We start from the raw sequence: 19,200 nt of genomic DNA, 5'->3' as shown, positions 1-19,200 counted from the left end.
AAAAAAAAAAAAAAAAAAAAAAGGCTCCCTGAGTAATTCCAATGTGGGGACAAACTTGACAGTCCTTATTTTAGCTCAACTTCCAGAATCATGCACTCATTAGTTCCCCCATGGTATTCACTGCCCTTTAACCATTGTAGAGATTGATGACGGTACTGGCTCAAAATAGAAAGGTCAAAGAAAGGCAGATCTATTTATTTTTTGCCTAGACAGGTTCCCCTGTGTTTCTAACAAACAATATAAACTGAATTTTCCTTATCTTTAAAATAAGATTAAGCCAAACGATCTCAAACTTTCCTGTGCTCAGTTCTGCTTTAATTAATGTAATCTAGAGGACAGTATCCTGGTTACTTCTGTTTAGCTTAAATGGACAAAAAGGCAGAGTCTGTCATCAAGTAGGGAAATAAAAGAGAAGGGTTTTGGTTTGAAGCTGACCAGACAACACTCTCCGCTCCTAAGAAAGCCTGGTAGCTGGTCTGGGCTGTTACTTTTCAAAGTGTGGTCCATGGACCACTAGCGTCAGCATCATCAGGGAATGGTTAGAAACACATAACCTCTGGGCCCACACCAGATTTAATCAGATCAGGATCTGCAACTTAACAAAGTGTTCAGATGGTTAGTATGAACTTCAAAGTGTGAGAAGCACTGGCTTAGGCCACATTCCATTTACTTAGTGACCTGTACACCTGCGTACACCTATGTCTTTAGGTCTGAAGACATCACATGTCTGCCTTTGAGTGTGGTTTGTCAATTGCTTTTCTCTGCCCTAGGTGAGGAAGCTCTAAATGAGTATCTCAAAACCAAGACGGTGACGCTGGAATATTAGAGCAACACCATCATCAGGAAAGCCTTGACAGACAGCCCTTTTCAACTCGGGACACACTTAAGAAGATTGGGTGTGCTGAGGCAGGAGGTGTCAGCCACAAACCAAAAAATACACAGATGAACCATGAAGAGGGTCAGGCCATGCTAAAGCATTTACACACGTGCCTATTTCTAATACACCTTCCAGTGATTTGCAGTTGTTGGGTTTTCACTGTTGTGTATCATATGCATTTCTAAAATACCAAGCTGCTTTTCCCCTACCTAGACAAATCTATTCACGGTTTCCATCTTGAAGATGTCAGTACCATGCAGTATAATACACAAAGTGCATTTATTGGAAATTTTGTATAATATGTACAGGTTAACCTCTGAGCTATACAAGGGGGTTATTAAAAAGATTTTCTATAAATTTGCTTCTAAGGAACAGTATAACTTGTAAGGAATGTGAAGGTAGTTCTTTTTTAGTATTTGGAAATAAGATACATCTTTGTGCCTTTGATGTTCCATTTTTTTTAACCCACTGTGATGGGTGATTAACCTAGAAACATTATCTTGAGTGCCTACTAGGTATAAGGTACTATATTATGTTCTGAGGAGTACATTAATACAGAATGTAATGACATGATGGCTGGCCCCCACATAAATTTTAGTAAATAGCTTTTGAAGTGAATTTTACGTATGGTATAGTAGGAAGTAAATAGCCTTTGAAGGCTGATCCTGGTTGGTATCATACCATCTTACTATCGGTGTGACTTTGGGAAACTGCTGCAACTCCTCTGAGCCTCCGCTTCCCTATGTGTAAAACAGAGATAGTAAATGCCTTCCTCAGGACCCTTAATAGGAGAATTCCTTGCAGTAATGTAAGTAAACCACCTCACATTAATGCTTTGCTCACGGTAAGTACTCAAATTTAACTCTGATTTCCTCCGTCATTATTCTTAAAAGATATTGAGATCGTTTAATTAACTAGATGAATTCATTTCCCACAACTCTTTTCAATCATCAATGCCTAGACTATTTTTCTCATCCACTGTTCTGACACAATGCCTGAAAAATGCCACATAATGAAAAATGGCAATAGTACAAGGAAAAGGGGTGCTTTTCTTTGGGCAACTCGCTTGTCCTTCATGGGACATCTTACTTTCCATTATTCCACCTATTGGTTCTGCTGCTCACTGGCTGTGTGATCTTGGGCAAGACTGTAATCTAGTATCTCAGAGCCTAGATTGAGTATCTATACAATGAGAATCAAATCTCTATCTCAGTAGGCATTGCAAGGAATCAGTTACATAATATACATAATGCACTTAACAATGCGTTTGGATCATAGCGTTGAAGAAATGGAAACTATTAACAGCCCATTTCCCGTTGGCAGACAGAAGTAGTCAGGTGAGTAAGTTTTCACCATCTATGTGTGACTAGAAAGTGGCAAATTTCTGAATCACAGGAGTCTCCAGAAGATAGCCAGAAAGTTAAATTCTATTAATCCTCCTTTAAAAATAAAATTTCAGTCAACATTCCTTTTTCTTTGGCTTTGAAGAAGCCCTTAGGGAATATTTGTCATTTTGGAGACTTGGCAGAATAACATGAGGAGATGAGAGAATCAATAAAAACTAAACAACAAAATCAGAGGCAGAGAACATTTTCAAAAGGAAGAATAGCAGGTTTGATTCCAGCATGATAAACAGAGCGAACTTGGCCTGGAAGCACTTTTGATTATACTATAGCTCATTTACCATCCCAGAGTTTGGCACAGCTGAAATTTTAAGTTGGAATGAATATTCACTGGGGCCAAAATGACAGTTCATATTTGAATAAAAGTGACAAAAGCCTTTTTATAAGTAATCACTTTTAAGTGAAATGTTTTCACTGATTTCATGTGATTCAGAATATGATTTAATCAAATTATTTTAATGATGGATGAAATGGCAAACAAAAACATGCCTGTTCTTCTAGACTGATTTTACTTTACCCTCTAATGTTCATCTCAGTAGCGGTGTTTTAAATATTCTCTGGGCTGCAAAACTCTTTTGGGAATCGATAAAAGCTGTGACACACACTCCCTGTGTCCCGCTTCTACCCCCAAATTCATGTGCACACAAAGAATTCTGCAAATATCTTCAAGGGGTTCACAGACCTCCCAAAGGCCATGCTTGGGCCCCAGATTAAGAATTCCTTTCTCCATAGCAAGTTTTAAACATTTCTTACCAGCTTACATTTTTAGATCTGGCTGATCAGAATCAAAGGCTCTGTGTAATACATAAAGTTACCAAGTCAGCTGGAATTGGAACATCACGATCCCCAGCCTACTGGGTGATTTACTTAACACACAGGGTAATAAAATCATCACTGTTGCTTCAGATCACAGATTATTTTGCTAATAATGCTAAGGATGAAGCTGTGATCTTATCACCTGAATTGGGAGGTGTGGATGCTTTAAGCAGTTCCATTTTCCTTCCAATTCCCCATCCCCATGCCTTTGCTAAAGCTGTCCCCTTTTGCTGTAACACCCTTCCTGGATCTTCCTACCCCTAGCTGCGCTAATTGTCTCTCCTCAATGCTCCCACTTTTCTCAAACATAGCACTTATCACTTCTACTAAAATTACTTGCCTTCCTAATTAGATATGAGCAACCCTCCCCCACTCCAGGATGGGCCTTCTGTCAATAATAATACAACAGCTACCATTTATTGAGGGCCTCCTGTGTGCAAGACCTTAGGCTAAGCATGTTTTAAAGCTGACAATGTCTGAAAAAAAATGAAGAAATCGAGGTGCTTTTCTTACTACCTCTACCCCAAAGCCATCATTACCTCTTTTTTTGTTTTGAGACGGAGTTTTGCTCTTGTTGCCCAGGCTGCAGTGCAGTGGTGCAATCTTGGCTCACTGCAACCTCTGCCTCTTGGGTTCAAGCGATTCTCATGCCTTAGCCTTCCAAGTAGATGGGATTACAGGCATGTGCCACTACACCTGGCTAAGTAGAGATGGGGTTTCGCCATGTTGGCTAGGCTGGTCTTGAACTCCTGACCTCAAGTGATCTATCTACCTTAGCCTCTCAAAGTGCTGAGATTACAGGTATGAACCACTGCGCCCAGTCCATTACCTCTTTCCTACAATTTTGCTCAAGTCTCCCAACTGGTCTTCTGGATTCCTCTCTTGTGTGGTCCTGTTCAAAGCTTAAGTCAGACAGTGTCACTCCTCTGTTTAAAACCTTTCAATGGCCCCCATTTCATGTAGACCAAAGTCCAGTGTATTTACCTGGCCTACGGGTCTTGCTCCTGGCTACCTCTGACCTCATCTCCTGTCAATTTCCCTCTCATTCTGTTCCACCATCCTGACTGCTTTGACTTCCTCAACAGAACAAGCCTGCTACTGCCTCGGGGCCTCCGTCCTTACTGTTCTTCTTCCCAGGGATGTGCTGGTAAAATATTTAACAAGTAGTTCTCAGGGGCGGGGGAGACAACCCTAATTTGTAGCATTTGCAGGTATCTGTGTGTAAATACTCTCATCAAGGCTACTTTTGAGCTACTAATTTGCCTTCACTGAACAGTTTGGGAAGAGATGCATGCCATCAGAACAAATGCAAGCCAGCACCAGCACACCACTGCCTCATCCTGCAACTCTTGCCCATACACAACCTCATGGCTGGCTGGCTCACTTCCTGCAGGTCTCTCCTCAAATATCATCTGATTAGAGACACATTCCCTGATTACACTGTCTAAAATAGGCCATATGCTCCCACATTCATACCCCATCAGCTGTCATTCTTTATTCTAAGTGCATTATTTTCATAGCACTTATCACTACCTGTTGTGTATTAATCAATGATCTTTTCCCATTAGAATGTGAGTTTCATGAACAGGTACTTGTTTTGTTTAATACTGTATCTCCAGTCCTAATATGTAACAGGCGCTCAATAAACGTTTGCTTTCAAATGGAGAGGTTAAGTAACCTGCTGAAATCACACAGCTATTAAGTGGCAGAACAGGTTTTCAAGCAATGAATCTGGTGGTTTTAACTAAGTTGAGATAGTTTTTATTCCTAATGCCTAAATCAGGGCCTGGGTAGTGAGCTGTGGGCACATATTAAGAATTAAACTTAAAAAAAAATAAGCAAAATGGACATTATCTGTAAAATCTTTTGTGGAAGTGGCTAGAGCTAGGGTAAGGAACCAAATTTGGTTCCCCATACCTGCCTTCCAAGAAAATAAAGCTGTCAAGGAAAATCTGCGCTAAGAGTAGGATATGAGGGATGATGGATAAGGCATGAGACATGAGAGATAAGGGGGATTAAATTATTATTACTATTATACAAATGATGCCTGATTTTTAAAATGATTAAATACCCAATTATGTAAAACAAATTTTATAAAATAGTAAAGTAAGATTGACTCAACCATCATTTGTTGAGTCAACGCAAAAATCTATTTGGTTATTTCCAAACAGAAATAGCCTATAGATGATATCTGAGATTGTTTCAAACTTTTTCTGTGAATATGTATACTTTTTTTAATAGAATTAATATAATACTGTTACCTGCTTTTTCAATTAACAATATATCATAAGCATCTTTCTATGTCAATAAACACAGTTCTGCATATTTCAATGGCTTTAATTTAACATGTTCTCTATTGTCAGACATTTAGATTTGCTTTTTGCTATTTTAAATGTCACAAAAAATCTTATATAAAATTTATGACCAAAGTCATACTTATGTAATTAGAACAAATACCTGGAAGTGGAATTCCTGAATCAATAATCCCACTGACAATTTTCCCAAATCTTTGCCAACATTGTGTATTACAAGTTATGCACTTGGTATCTCTATGCCAATTTTCTCAGCTGTGAAGTGAATATAAGTGTATCTCATAAGGTGATAGCCTTTTTTTAAAAAATAAGGAAATTTATTGTGCCACCGAAAACAGAGCCCAGCAATAGTGCAGCATACAGGTTATTTGATGCAGTGACTCTATTATGTTCTTGGCTCGTCTGCTATCTGTGGTGTGCTCACTTTACCCTCAAGAGCTGGCTCCATTCATGGCCACGAGAAAGGAGTTCCAGGAATCATATCCTATTATAATGATAGGGACAGGAGACAGGAAAATTCTGGACAGAAGAGGATGGGTCCCCAGTGAGGGCCCCACCCTTAAGCCTGGAACCACAGCCCAAAATGAGAACGTGCATTCCCGTTTTCCTGCTCGAATGTCGCCTTTTCCAAAACCACCGATGGCCTGCCCTACCCCAATCCTGTGCCCACAAAAACCTCTGCAAGCAGAGAGAACAGGAGCAGTAGCTGGCCATCAAAGACTACGGTTGGATGTTGGAGAGAAGCAGCTTGACTTCAAAAGGACAGCTTGACAGTGTTGCTTCAAAAAGGAGCTCAGCCAGGCCAAGGACAGCTGGACTCCAGGGGAAGATTATCTTCCCGTTCTGTCCCTTTTTCAGCTCCCCTTCCCACCGAAAGACGCTTTCATCAGCAATAAAATCCCCTGCATTTACCCTTTCCAACTTTCATGCACCCTCATTCCTCCTGGACACTGGACAAGAATTTGGGTGCAGGTGCAAAAGGCTGTCACACTGACCCTCCACTGAGCTGTTAACACTTAAGCCATCTATGGACAGTAAAGCTAAAAGAGAGTGGACTGTAACCCTCTTTCCGGGGCTTCAGGGGTCACAGGCAGCCCTCTAGATGATGCTGTGAGGCCACATGGAGTTTTGCTCCTGCCAGTGACCAAAAGCACTCACCCGGCTCCTGCACCTGCTCACCTGTACTCCCCTTCCTGCAAGGGGTGGAACACAGTGGCACAGAGTGCGTGGAGTCTGCCGCTTCTGGCACAGAAGCAGCTGGCTAGTTCTAGTGCCTGTGCACTCCCACGAAGGGGTCAGGGAAAATTTCCTGCCTTGCTATCTTGTCCTTTCTTCCAAAAGAAAGGAATCATTTTGTCATGTGCCTCCTTTCTAGGAATGAGAAATACATTCATGTGTCATGATTCCTTCTGAACAAGGCAATATTAGGCAATTTTGTTGTGTGAACACCACAATGTACTTACACAAACCTAGATGGTATTGCCTACAACACACCTAGGCTGTATGATACAATCATCATCTCGTCATGTGCCTCCTTTCTAGGAATGAGAAATACAGTCATGTGTCGCACGATTTCTTCTGAGCAATGCATCATGAGGCGATTGTGTCATGAGAATAGGCTGTATGATACAGCCTATTGCTCCCAGGCTACAAATGTGTACAGCATGTTACTCTACTGAATACTGTAGGCAACTGTAACACAACAGTAAATATTTGTGTATCTAAAAATACCTAAATATAGAAGAGGTACAGTAAAAATATAGTATTATAATCTTACGGGACCACTGTTGTATATGTGGTCCATCGCTGACCAAGATATCATCATGCAGCACATGACTGCACTTTCCTTCCCAAAAGTCTACAGACTTTCCAGAAGCCTTGCTGGTTAGGCTCACATCATGTGCCCATTCCTAAACCAGTAACTGGCAAGAGTTTTCCATGAACAGATGGTGGGGAGTCAAACACAAAGATTCCAACATTACAACTTTTGGGAAAAGTCTATAAATCATATATATCCTGTATTTTTGCTTCAGGATTTTGACCCAGGATTGTGAGCTGATGTTTAAGCTGAATTATTTTGTTGACATAAAGAAAAGGAAACAAGTCAGTTTAATGAACATTTATTGTATATTCCAACTGAGTGAAAGGCACTATGCTAGGCAGTGAGAGAAATACAAATGAAAGTAAGACTCAACCTCTTTTCTTACATTTCCTTTTCTCTTCTTTGAGAATGTCTCTGTCACCAAGGCTGGAGTGCAGTGGCATGATCTTGGCTCACTCCAACCTCCACCTCCTAGGTTCAAGCGATTCTCCTGCCTCAGCCTCCCAAGTAGCTAGGATTACAGATATACGCCACCATACCTGGCTCATTTTCATATTTTTAGTAGAGACAGGGTTTCTCCATGCTGGCCAGGCTTGTCTGGAACTCCTGACCTCAGGTGATCCACCCACCTCAGCCTCCCAAAGTGCTAGGATTACAGGTGTGAGCCACCATGCCTGGCCTTTTCTTACATTTCTTATCACAGTCATGGATACAGGCAGAGTAACACAAACTATCCTGCTAGGCAGTTTTTAAAAATAACGACCATATTTGATGCATAATTAAAATGTTATTGGGACAGATGGGAGATTTATTCAGAATGAGATTTTTGCTTCAAAAGCCATTATACCTAATTTTCGGATCTGTAACTGTCACAGAGCCATAGAAAGACGGTACGCCACAAGTTTGAAGAGAACATTTCATTCATTTTAGGAGTGCAACTGTTCTCCAAATGACTGCCATCAACTCACACCTAAGCATCAGAGTAAGCAAAGGGTTGGAAAACCAAAGCACAACAGTAATGCACTTTCCACACACTGTAGGGCAAACTGCTTTCAAACAAAACAACTTTTAGATAAGGCCATAACATACTGATATGTTTTGGCTGTGTCCCTACCCAAATCTCATCTTGAATTGTAGCTCCCATAATTCCCAAGTGTTGTGCAAGGGAGCTGGTGGGAGGCAATTGAATCATGGGGGCAGGTCTTTCCTATGCTGCTCTCATGTGAAGAAGTCTCACAAGATCTGATGGTTTTATAAAGGGGAGCTACTCTACACAAGCTCTCTTGCCTGCCACCATGTAAGACATGACTTTCTTTCCATTTACCCTCTACCATGATTGTGAGGTCTCCTCAGCCATGTGGAACTGTGAGTCCATTAAACCTCCTTTCCTTCATCAATTACCCAGTCTCGGGTATGTCTTTATTAGCAGTGTGAGAACAGACTAATATGCGTACATACAATCAAGTCCTCAAAAGTTAAATTTACAACCCATTAGCCTTTACATAATGTATGAGTGGTGGTAACTCTTAGAATAGTTGCTAACACTAAAGGGGCTCAGTAAGTACCAGCTATTGTTGCATCTGCCAATTTGATAGGTGAAGAATGCAATCTTGATTTCATTTGCATTTCTCTGATAAATGGAATTGAACTCTTTTTCTGTGAATTACTTCCTTATTTGCTATGGTCTTTTCACTACTGAGCTTATCAGTCATTTTTTTCTAAAATGTAAAAGCCTGTGATATATTAATGATACTCTGTCATATTTCAGATATTTTTCCCAGTATTTCCCTTATCTTTTGAATTTATTTGCAACACACTAGTTTTTAATATTTATGAGGATGAATTTTGCACTCTTTTCCTTTGTAATTTTAGGCTTTGATGTTATGCTTTTAAAAAAAAAAACCTTTCTTGACTATTTTACTAAATATAAACCTGTATTTTGGTATGGAACTCTTAAATTTTTTTTTTTTTACATTTAAATCCTTAATCCATATAAAATTCATCTTGGCATATGATATGAGGCTAGAGAATCTAATCTTGTCTGAAATAGCTGGTTCTGACATTGTTTATGAATAATTCATCCATTTTACCAGATTACACAAGTAGTCTCCCTTTATCCATGGGGGATATATTTCAAGAGGATGCCTGAAACATTTGATAGAACAGAACCCTATACACACTGTTTTCAATCTGAGAATCCAGAAGGCTACTAAGTGACTAAAGGGTAGGTAACACATAAAGCATGAATATGCAGGACAAAAGGGCAATTCATGTCCCAGGCAAGACGAACTGGGACAGCCTAAGATTTCATCACATTATTCAGCAACTTAAAACTTATGTATTATTTCTGGAATGTTCCATTTAATATTTTTATATTGTGGTTGACTATGAGTAGCTGAAACCGTGGAAAGCAAAACTGACAATAACAACTGTACTTGAAATTACACCTTCATATTCTCCTGCCTGGAACTGTCTATGATGGCTTATTAAAGTCTCCTGTACACCTTCACGTATCCATTTAATTCATTTATTATCATTCTTCCATGCCTACTGTGTACCACACACTATGCTAAGTAGTGAAATAGATAAATGCAACTGTTCACACAAGGTAGCATAGCATCCAGTGGAAGATCTTTAAATAAGTATTTATGCCAATAACTCATCACGGCTGTGTACAGTTTGGGTGTACTCTTTTCCAGGTGAAAAAATCCTGTTTCAGATCTGTTCATTTCTTTACACATTTAGCGAGTGAGTCACAGGCAAGGAGAGCTGGTTCCAATGTCCAATAAGAAAGATCACAAAGAACCTGGATAATCACCTTCACAGCAATCAAAAGAAGCCTCAGGCCAACGTGAGGAATCGAAAAGAATAGAATTCAAAGAAAACCCGAAAACATTAGCAGATAAAGTTCCATCAGCTCGACACACTCACAGATAGTGCTTAAATTCTCAGGCCCCTTTCCTGAGCAAAAGTCAGGCTCATGGTAGATGAGGTTCCAAATACATTTAATAAAACCAAGAATAGGGCAGAAAGGCAACTCCAGCCTAAGGTCATTTTGACCTTTGAAAGGGAAAACCAGCTGTCGCCTTTCTTTGTACTATGCCCTCCAAATTTTCCCATGATGTCCCTATTTTCTACATTTGATAGGTTTCAAGCTGTGGGCAACTGTGTGGAACAGTTTTAATAGCTAAGAAGTTTTGCTTTACCAAAAAAAAAAAAAAAAAAAAAACAACTAAAAACTAATTTTTCCAACTAGTAAATTCTGCATGCATTGTATGACTTGCACTGTCACCAACAGTGATTACACTACAAAGCATCAGTTTTCCAATTCAAACTAGAAAGGAATTTTTAAAATAAAAATAGATTGAGAATAACTAAATACAGCTGACACTTGAACAACACAGATTTGAACTGTGTGGGTCCACTTATACATGGATTATTTTCAATAAATATATTTTTTAACGTTTTTGGAGATTTGTGACAATTTGAAAAAATTCACAGATGAACTGCATGGCTTAAAATAAAAAAAATTTGAAAAGTTAGGTATGTCAAAAATGCATAAAATATATGTAGATACCAGTCCATCTCATCATTTCTACCATAAAAAATACATAAATCTATTATAAAAAGTTAGAATTTATCAGCACTTACCCACACAAACACTTATAGATGGTACCTAGTACCGTTTGCAGTTGAAATACAAATAAGTGCAAAGACACAGTATTAAATCATAACTGCATAAAATTAACTCTGGTACTGTAATAACTTTGTGGTCATCTCCTGTTGCTATTGCCATGAGCTCCTGTTGCAAGTATCTACTCACAATACCATGTGACACTAATCATCTCTGTGTGAACAATTCCTCTCTACAGTAAATTGCCTATCACAGTAAAAAGTGATCTCTTGGCTGGTTGGCAAGATGGCCAAATAGGAACAACTCTGGTCTGCAGCTCCCAGCGAGATCAACACAGAAGGCAAGTGAATTCTGCATTTCCAACTGAGGTACCCAGCTCATCTCATTGGGACTGGTTAGACAGTGGGTACAGCCCACAGAGGGGGAGCAGAAGCAGGGTGGGCGTCGCCTCACCCGGGAAGCACAAGGGGTCAGGGAACTCCCTCCTCTAGCCCAGGGAAGCCGGGGAACTACCTCCGCTAGCCAAGGGAAGCCGTGAGGTACTGTGCCGTGAGAAACTGCACTCTGGCCCAGATACTATGCTTTTCACACCGTCTTCACAACCCGCAGACCAGGAGATTCCCTCGGGTGCCTACACCACCAGGGCCCTGGGTTTCAAGCCCAAAGCTGGGCATATTTGGGCAGACACCAAGCTAGCTGCAGGAGTTCCTTTTCATGCCCCAGTGGTGCCTGGAACACCAGCGAGACAGAACTGTTCACTCCCCTGGAAAGGGAGCTAAAGACAGAAAGCCAAATTGTCTAGCTTAGCAGATCCCACCCCCACAGAGCCAAGCAAGCCAAGATCCACTGGCTTAAAATTCTCACTGCCAGCAGAGCAGTCTAAAGTCAACGTGGGACACTCGAGCTTGGTGGAGAAATGGGGTGTCAACCATGATGGAGGCTTGAGTAGGCGGTTTTCCCCTCACAGTGTAAACAAAGCCACGGGGAAATTCGAACTGGGCAGAGCCCACCACAGTGTGACAAAGCCACTGTGGCTAGACTGCCTCTCTAGATTCCTCCTGTCTGGCAGGGCATCTCTGAAAGAAAGGCAGCAGTCCCAGTCAAGGGGGTTATAAATAAAAGTCCCATCTCCCTGGGACAGAGCACCTGGGGGAACAGTTGTCTGTGGGTGCAGCTTCAGCAGACTTAAACACTCCTGCCTGCCGGCTCTGAAGAGAGCAGCAGATCTCCCAGCACAGCACTCAAGCTCTGCTAAGGAACAGACTGCCTTCTCAAGTGGGTCCCTGACCCCTGTGCCTACTGACTGGGAAATACCTCCCAGCAGGGGTTGACAGATACCTCATAGAGGAGATCTCCAGCTGGCATCTGGTGGGTGCCCCTCTGGGACGAAGCTTCCAGAGGAAGGAACAGGCAGCAGTCTTTGCTGTTCTGCAGCCTCTGCTGTTTACCTGATACCCAGGTAACAGGTTCTGGAGTGGACCTCCAGCAAACTCCAGCAGACCTGTAGCAGAGGGGCCTGACTGTTAGAGAAGGAAAACTAACAGAAAGGAGTAGCACCAACATCAACAACAAGGACGTCTACACAGAAACCCCATCCAAAGATCACCAACATAAAAGAGCAAAGGTAGGTAAATCCATGAAGATGAGGAAAAACCAGAGCAAAAAGGCTGAAAATTCCAAAAAACAGAACACCTCTTCTCCAAAGGATCACAACTCCTAGCCAGCAAGGGAAAAAAAACTGGGCAGAGAATAAGGTTGACAAATTGACAGAAGTAGGCCTCAGAAGGTGAATACTAACAAACTCCTCCGAGCTAAAGGAGCATGTTCTAACCCAGTGTAAGGAAGCTAAGAACCTTGAAAAAAGATTACAGGAATTGCTAACTAGAATAACCAGTTTGGAGAAGAACATAAATGACCTGATGGAGCTGAAAAACACAGCATGAGAACTTCGTGAAGCATACACAAGTATCAATAGCCTAATTGATCAAGCAGAAGAAAGGATATCAGAGATTGAAGATCAACTTAATGAAATAAAGCATGGAGACAGATTAGAGAAAAAAGAATGAAAAGGAACAAACAAAGCCTCCAAGAAATATGCGACTATGTGAAAAGACCTAGCCTATGTTTGATTTGGTGTACCTGAAAGTGACGGGGAGAATGGAACCAAACTGGAAAACACTCTTCAGGATATTTTCCAGGAGAACCTCCCCAACCTAGCAAGACAGGTCAACATTCAAATTCAGGAAATACAGAGAACACCACAAAGATATTACTTGAGAAGAGCAACCCCAAGACACATAATCGTCAGATTCGCCAAAGTTGAAATGAAGGAAAAAATGTTAAGCGCAGCCAGAGAGAAAGGTTGAATTACCCAAAAAGGGAAGCCCATCAGACTAACAGTGTATCTCTACGAAGAAACCCTATAAGCCAGAAGAGAGTGGGGGCCAATATTCAACATTCTTAAAATGAAGAATTTTCAACCCAGAATTGCACATCCAGTGAAACTAAGCTTCATAAGTGAACAAGAAATAAAATCCTTTACAGACAAGCAAATGCTGAGAGATTTTGTCACCACCAGGCCTGCCTTACAAGAGTTCCTGAAACGGCCAGGCGCGGTGGCTCAAGCCTGTAATTCCAGCACTTTGGGAGGCCGAGGCAGGCAGATCACAAGGTCAGGAGATCGAGACCATCCTGGCTAACCTGGTGAAACCCCGTCTCTAATAAAAAATACAAAAAACTAGCTGGGCGAGGTGGCGGGCACCCGTAGTCCCAGCTACTCGGGAGGCTGAGGCAGGAGAATTGGCGTGAACCCGGGAGGCGGAGCTTGCAGTGAGCTGAGATCTGGCCACTGCACTCCAGCTTGGGCGACAGAGTGAGACTGTCTCAAAAAAAAAAAAAAAAAAAGAGCTCCTGAAAGAAGTACTAAATATGGAAATGGAAAGGAAAAACCGGTACCAGCCACTGCAAAAATATACCAAATTGTAAGGACCATCAACACTATGAAGAAACTGCATCAACTAATAGGCAAAATAACCAGCTACCATCATAATGACAGGATCACATTCACACATAAAAATATTAACCTTAAATGTAAACAGACTAAATGCCCCAATTAAAAGACACAGACTGGCAAATTGGATAAAGAGCCAAGACCCATCAGTGTGCTGTATTCAGGATACCTATCTCATGTGCAAAGACACACATAGGCTCAAAATAAAGGGATGGAGGAATATTTACCAAGCAAATGGAAAGCAAAAAAAAAAAAAAAAAAAAAAGCAGGAGTTGCAGTCTCTGATAAACAGACTTTAAACCAACAAAGATCAAAAAAAGACAAACAAGGGCATTACACAATGGTAAAGAGATCAATTCAACAAGAAGAGCTAACTATCTTAAATATATATGTACCCAATACAGGAGCACCCAGATTCATAAAGCAAGTTCTTAGAAACCTACAAAGAGACTTAGTCTCCTGCACAATAACAGTGGGAGAGTTTAACATCCCACTGTCAGTATTAGATAGATCAATGAGACAGAAAATTAACAAGGACATTCAGGACTTGAACTCAGCTCTGGACCAAGCGGACCTAATAGACAACTACAGAACTCTCCACCTCAAATCAACAGAATATACATTCTTCTCAGCACCACACTGCATTTATTCTAAAATTGACCACATAATTGGAAGTAAAACACTCCTCAGCTAAATGCAAAAGAATGGAAATCATAACAAACAGTCTCTCAGACCACAGTACAATCATATTAGAACTCAGGATTAAGAAACACACTCAAAAACGCACAACTACATGGAAAGTGAATAGCGTGCTCCTGAATGACTACTGGCTAAATAACGAAGTTTAGGCAGAAATAAGTAACTTATTTGAAACCAATGAGAACAAAGACACAATGTACCAGAATCTCTGGGACACAGCTAAAGCAGTGTTTAGAGGGAAATTTATAGCACTAAATGTCCATATCACAAAGCGGGAAAGATCTAAAATCGACACCCTAACATCACAATTAAAAGAATCAGAGAAGCAAAAGCAAGCAAATTCAAAAGCTAGCAGAAGACAAGAAATAACTAAAATCAAGAAATAACTAAGATCAGAGCAGAACTGAAGAAACACGAAAAACCCTTCAAAAAAATCAATGAATCCAGGAGCTGGTTTTTTGAAAAAATTAACAAAATAGACAACTAGCCCGATTAATAAAGAAGAAAAGAAAGAAGAATCAAACAGACACAATAAAAAATAGTAAAGGGGATATCACTACTGATCCCACAGAAATACAAACCACCATCAGAAAATACTATAAACACCTCTATACAAATCTATAAACACCTCTAGAAAATTTAGAAGAAATGGACAAATTCCTGGACACATACACCCTCCCAAGATTAAACCAGGAAAATGTCAAATCCCTGAATAGACCAATAATAAGTGCTGAAATTGAGGCAGTAATTAATAGCCTACTAACCAAAAAAAGCCCAGGACCAGAAGAATTCACAGCCGAATTCTATCAGAGGTACAAAGAGGAGCTGGTACCATTCCTTCTGAAACTATTCCAAACAACAGAAAAAGAAGGACTCCTCCGTAATTCAATTTATGACACCAGCATCATCCTGATACCAAAACCTGGCAGAGACACAACAAAAAAAGAAAATTTTAGGCCAATATCCCTGATGAATATCGATGCAAAAATCCTCAACAAAATACCAGCAAACTGAATCCAGTAGCACATCAAAAAACTTACCCACCACGATCAAGTCGGCTTCATCCCTGGGATGCAAGGCTGGTTCAACATACATAAATCAATAAATATAATCCATCACATAAATAGAACCAATGACAAAAAGCACATGATTATATCAATAGATGTAGAAAAGGCCTTTGATAAAATTCAACACGCCTTCATGCTAAAAACTCTCAATAAACTAGGTACTGATGGAACATATCTCAAAATAATAAGAGCTATTTATGACAAACCCACAGCCAATACCATACTGAATGGGCAGAAGCTGGAAGCATTCCCTTTGAAAACCAGCACAAAACAAGGACGCCCTCTCCCACCACTCCTATTCAACATAGTATTGGAAGTTCTTGTCAGGGCAAGCAGACAAGAGAAAGAAATAAAGCGTATAAAAACAGGAAGAGAGGAAGTCAAATTGTCCCTGTTTGCAGATGACATGATATTTAGAAAAATCCCATCGTCTCAGCCCAAAAACTCCTTAAGCTGATAAGCAACTTCAGTGAAGTCTCAGGATACAAAATCAATGTGCAAAAATCACAAGCATTGCTATAAACCAATAACTATCAACCAATAACAGAAAGCCAAATCATGAGTGAACTCCCATTCACAACTGCTACAAAGAGAACAAAATATCTAGGAATACAACTTACAAGGGATGTGAAGGACCTCTTCATGGAGAACTACAAACCACTGCTCAAGGAAATAAGAGAAGACAAACAAATGGAAAAACATTCCATGATCATGGATAGGAAGAATCAATATTGTGAAAATGGCCACACTGCCCAAAGTAATTTACAGATTCAATGCTATCACCAGCAAGCTACCATTGACCTTCTTCACAGAATTAGAAAACTACTTTAAATTTCATATGAAACCCAAAAAGAGCCCGTATAGCCAAGACAATCCTAAGCAAAAAGAACAAAGCTGGAGGCATCACACTACCTGACTTGAAACTATACTATAAGGCTACAGTAACCAAAACAGCATGGTACTGGTACCAAAACAGATATATAGGCCAAAGGAACAGAACAGAGGCCTCAGAATTCACACCACACATCTACAACCATCTGATCTTTGACAAACTTGACAAAAACAAGCAATGGGGAAAGATTCCCTATTTAATAAATGGTGCTGGGAAAACTGGCTAGTCATATGCAGAAAACTGAAACTGGACCTCTTCCTTACACCTTATACAAAAATGAACTCAGATGGATTAAAGACTTAAACATAAGACCTAAAACCATAAAAACCCTAGAAGAAAACTTAGGCAATACCATTCAGGACACAGACATTGGCAAAGACTTCATGACTAAAACACCAAAAGCAATGGCAACAAAAGCCAAAATAGATAAATGGGATCTAATTAAACTAAAGATCTTCTGCACAGCAAAATAAACTATCATCAGAGTGAACCGGTAACCTACAGAATGGGAGAAATTTCTGCAATGTATCCATCTGACAAAAAGCTAATATCCATAATCTACAAAGAACTTAAACAACCCCATCAAAAAGTGGGCTAAGGATATGAACAGACACTTCTCAAAAGAAGACATTTATGCAACCAACAGACACATGAAAAAATGCTCATCATCACTGGTCATTTGAGAAACGCAAATCGAAACCACAATGAGATACCAGTTAGAATGGTGATCACTAAAAAGTCAGGAAACAATGGGTGCTGGAGAGGATATGGAGAAATAGGAATGCTTTCACACTGCTGGTGGGAGTGTAAATTAGTTCCACCATTGTGGAAGACAGTGTGGCGATTCCTCAAGGATCTAGAATCAGAAATACCATTTGACCCAGCAATCCCATTACTGGGTATATATCCAAAGGATTATAAATCATTCTACTATAAGGACACATGCACACGTATGTTTACTGCAGCACTGTTCACAATAGCAAAGACTTGGAACCAACCCAAATACCCATCAATGATAGACTGAATAAAGAAAATGTGGCACATGTACACCATGGAATACTATGTAGCCATAAAAAAGGATGAGTTCATGTCCTTTGCAAGGACAAGGATGAAGCAGGAAACCATCATTCTCAGCAAACTAACACAGGAACAGAAAGCCAAACACCACATGTTCTCACTCATAAGTGGGAACTGAATAATGAGAACACATGGACACAGGGAGGGGAACACCACACACTGGGGCCTGTTGGGGGGTGGGGGCCTAGAGGAGGGATAGTGTTAGGAGGGATACCTAATGTAGATGATGAGTTGATGGTGGCAGCAAACCGCCATGGAACGTGTATACCTATGTAACAAACCTGCAAATGATCTCTTATGGTTATCACATGTTCGTCATCTTTAGTGCAATATTGGAAACCTTGAATAACACCATAGGTAGGAACCATATAAAGTGCTACTAGTGATGTTAGAATTTCTTCCAAGAAGCAGAGAAAAGTCATTACAAGAAAAATATGAATTGCTTGATGTGCACCATAGACTGAGGTCTGCATCTGTGGTTGCCCACCATTTCAATATAAATGAATCTACCATAAGGACTATTGTTAAAAAAGAAAAGGAAATTTCTGAAGCCATTGCGGCAGCTGTGCCAGTGGGCACAAAAATCTTTTTGTGAAATACATTTTTATTTCCTATTGAAAATGTAGTTTTTATGTGGGTGCACGATTGCTATCAAAAAGGCTAGACTCTAATATGATTTGAAAAAAAGGGAAGTTATTAAATGACAACTGAGAGCAAAGGGGAAGTGAAGGGTCTAAAGCTGGAGAATTCAATGCCAGCATAAGATGCTTTGAGAATTTTAGAGGTTTGACTTAAAAAAAAAAAAAAAGTCAAGATAACAGGAGAAGCAGCTTCTGCTAACCAAGAGGCACCAGCCAAGTTCCCAGGTGCCAATAAAAAAAAATCATGGGGAAGAAAGGATATCTTCTCAAGCAGGTTTTTAATACAAACAAAAGTACCCTCATCTGGGGAAAAAAATGCCGCAAACGAAATAATCTGCACAGCAAACCCCCATGATGCACAAAATACCTATATAACAAACCTGCAAACAAGTACCCCTGAACCTAAAAGTAAAAAAAAAAAAGAGCCACAAAAGACATCAATTAGTAAAAGAAGTGAGCACGATTGAAGGCAGGAAGGGATAGGCTAACTCTACTGTTTTGTGCAAGTGTAATCAGATTTATGATCAGGGCTGCCCTTCTCTGTAAGGCTGCTAATCCCTGAGCCTGGAAAAGATAAACACCAGTTGCCAGTCTTCTGATTGTACAACAAAAAGTCTTGGACAAGACCCCTTTCCCTGCATTGGTTCCATCAATGCTTTGTCTCTAAAGTCAAGAAGTACCTTGCCAATAAAGAACTGTCTTTTATAGTTCCTCTGATATCAGACAATGCCCAGGGTCACCCAGAAACCCATGAGTTCAACACTGAAGGTATCAAAGTGGTCTACTTCCCCCAAACAGAAGGCCTCTAATTCAGCCTCTAGGGTCAGGGGATCATGAGGACCTTTAAGGCTCATTATACATGATACTCTATGGAAAAAATTTTCAGAGCTATGCAAGATAACACTGATAGAACATCATGAAATTCTAGAAGGATTACACCATTGAAGACA

The 19,200-nt window shown here is 40.2% G+C and overlaps 1 protein-coding gene across 2 annotated transcripts in view; it reads left to right on the top strand.

Moving 5' to 3' along the window:
- The window catches only part of ALDH1L2 (aldehyde dehydrogenase 1 family member L2), a 66,026-nt gene extending 60,605 nt beyond the window's left edge, over positions 1-5,421 (top strand). For both annotated transcript variants that reach the window (XM_023208934.2, XM_023209013.1), the window contains one exon: positions 771-5,421. In XM_023208934.2, the coding sequence (XP_023064702.1) occupies positions 771-826 (56 nt within the window). In that variant the 3' untranslated portion in view covers positions 827-5,421. The remainder of the gene's footprint in view (positions 1-770) is intronic.
- Positions 5,422-19,200: the final 13,779 nt, after the last annotated feature.

This window comes from Piliocolobus tephrosceles, chromosome 10 (assembly GCF_002776525.5).
Source record: "Piliocolobus tephrosceles isolate RC106 chromosome 10, ASM277652v3, whole genome shotgun sequence".
Taxonomy (NCBI): domain Eukaryota; kingdom Metazoa; phylum Chordata; class Mammalia; order Primates; family Cercopithecidae; genus Piliocolobus; species Piliocolobus tephrosceles.
This window is presented reverse-complemented; position numbering and strand designations above follow the sequence as displayed.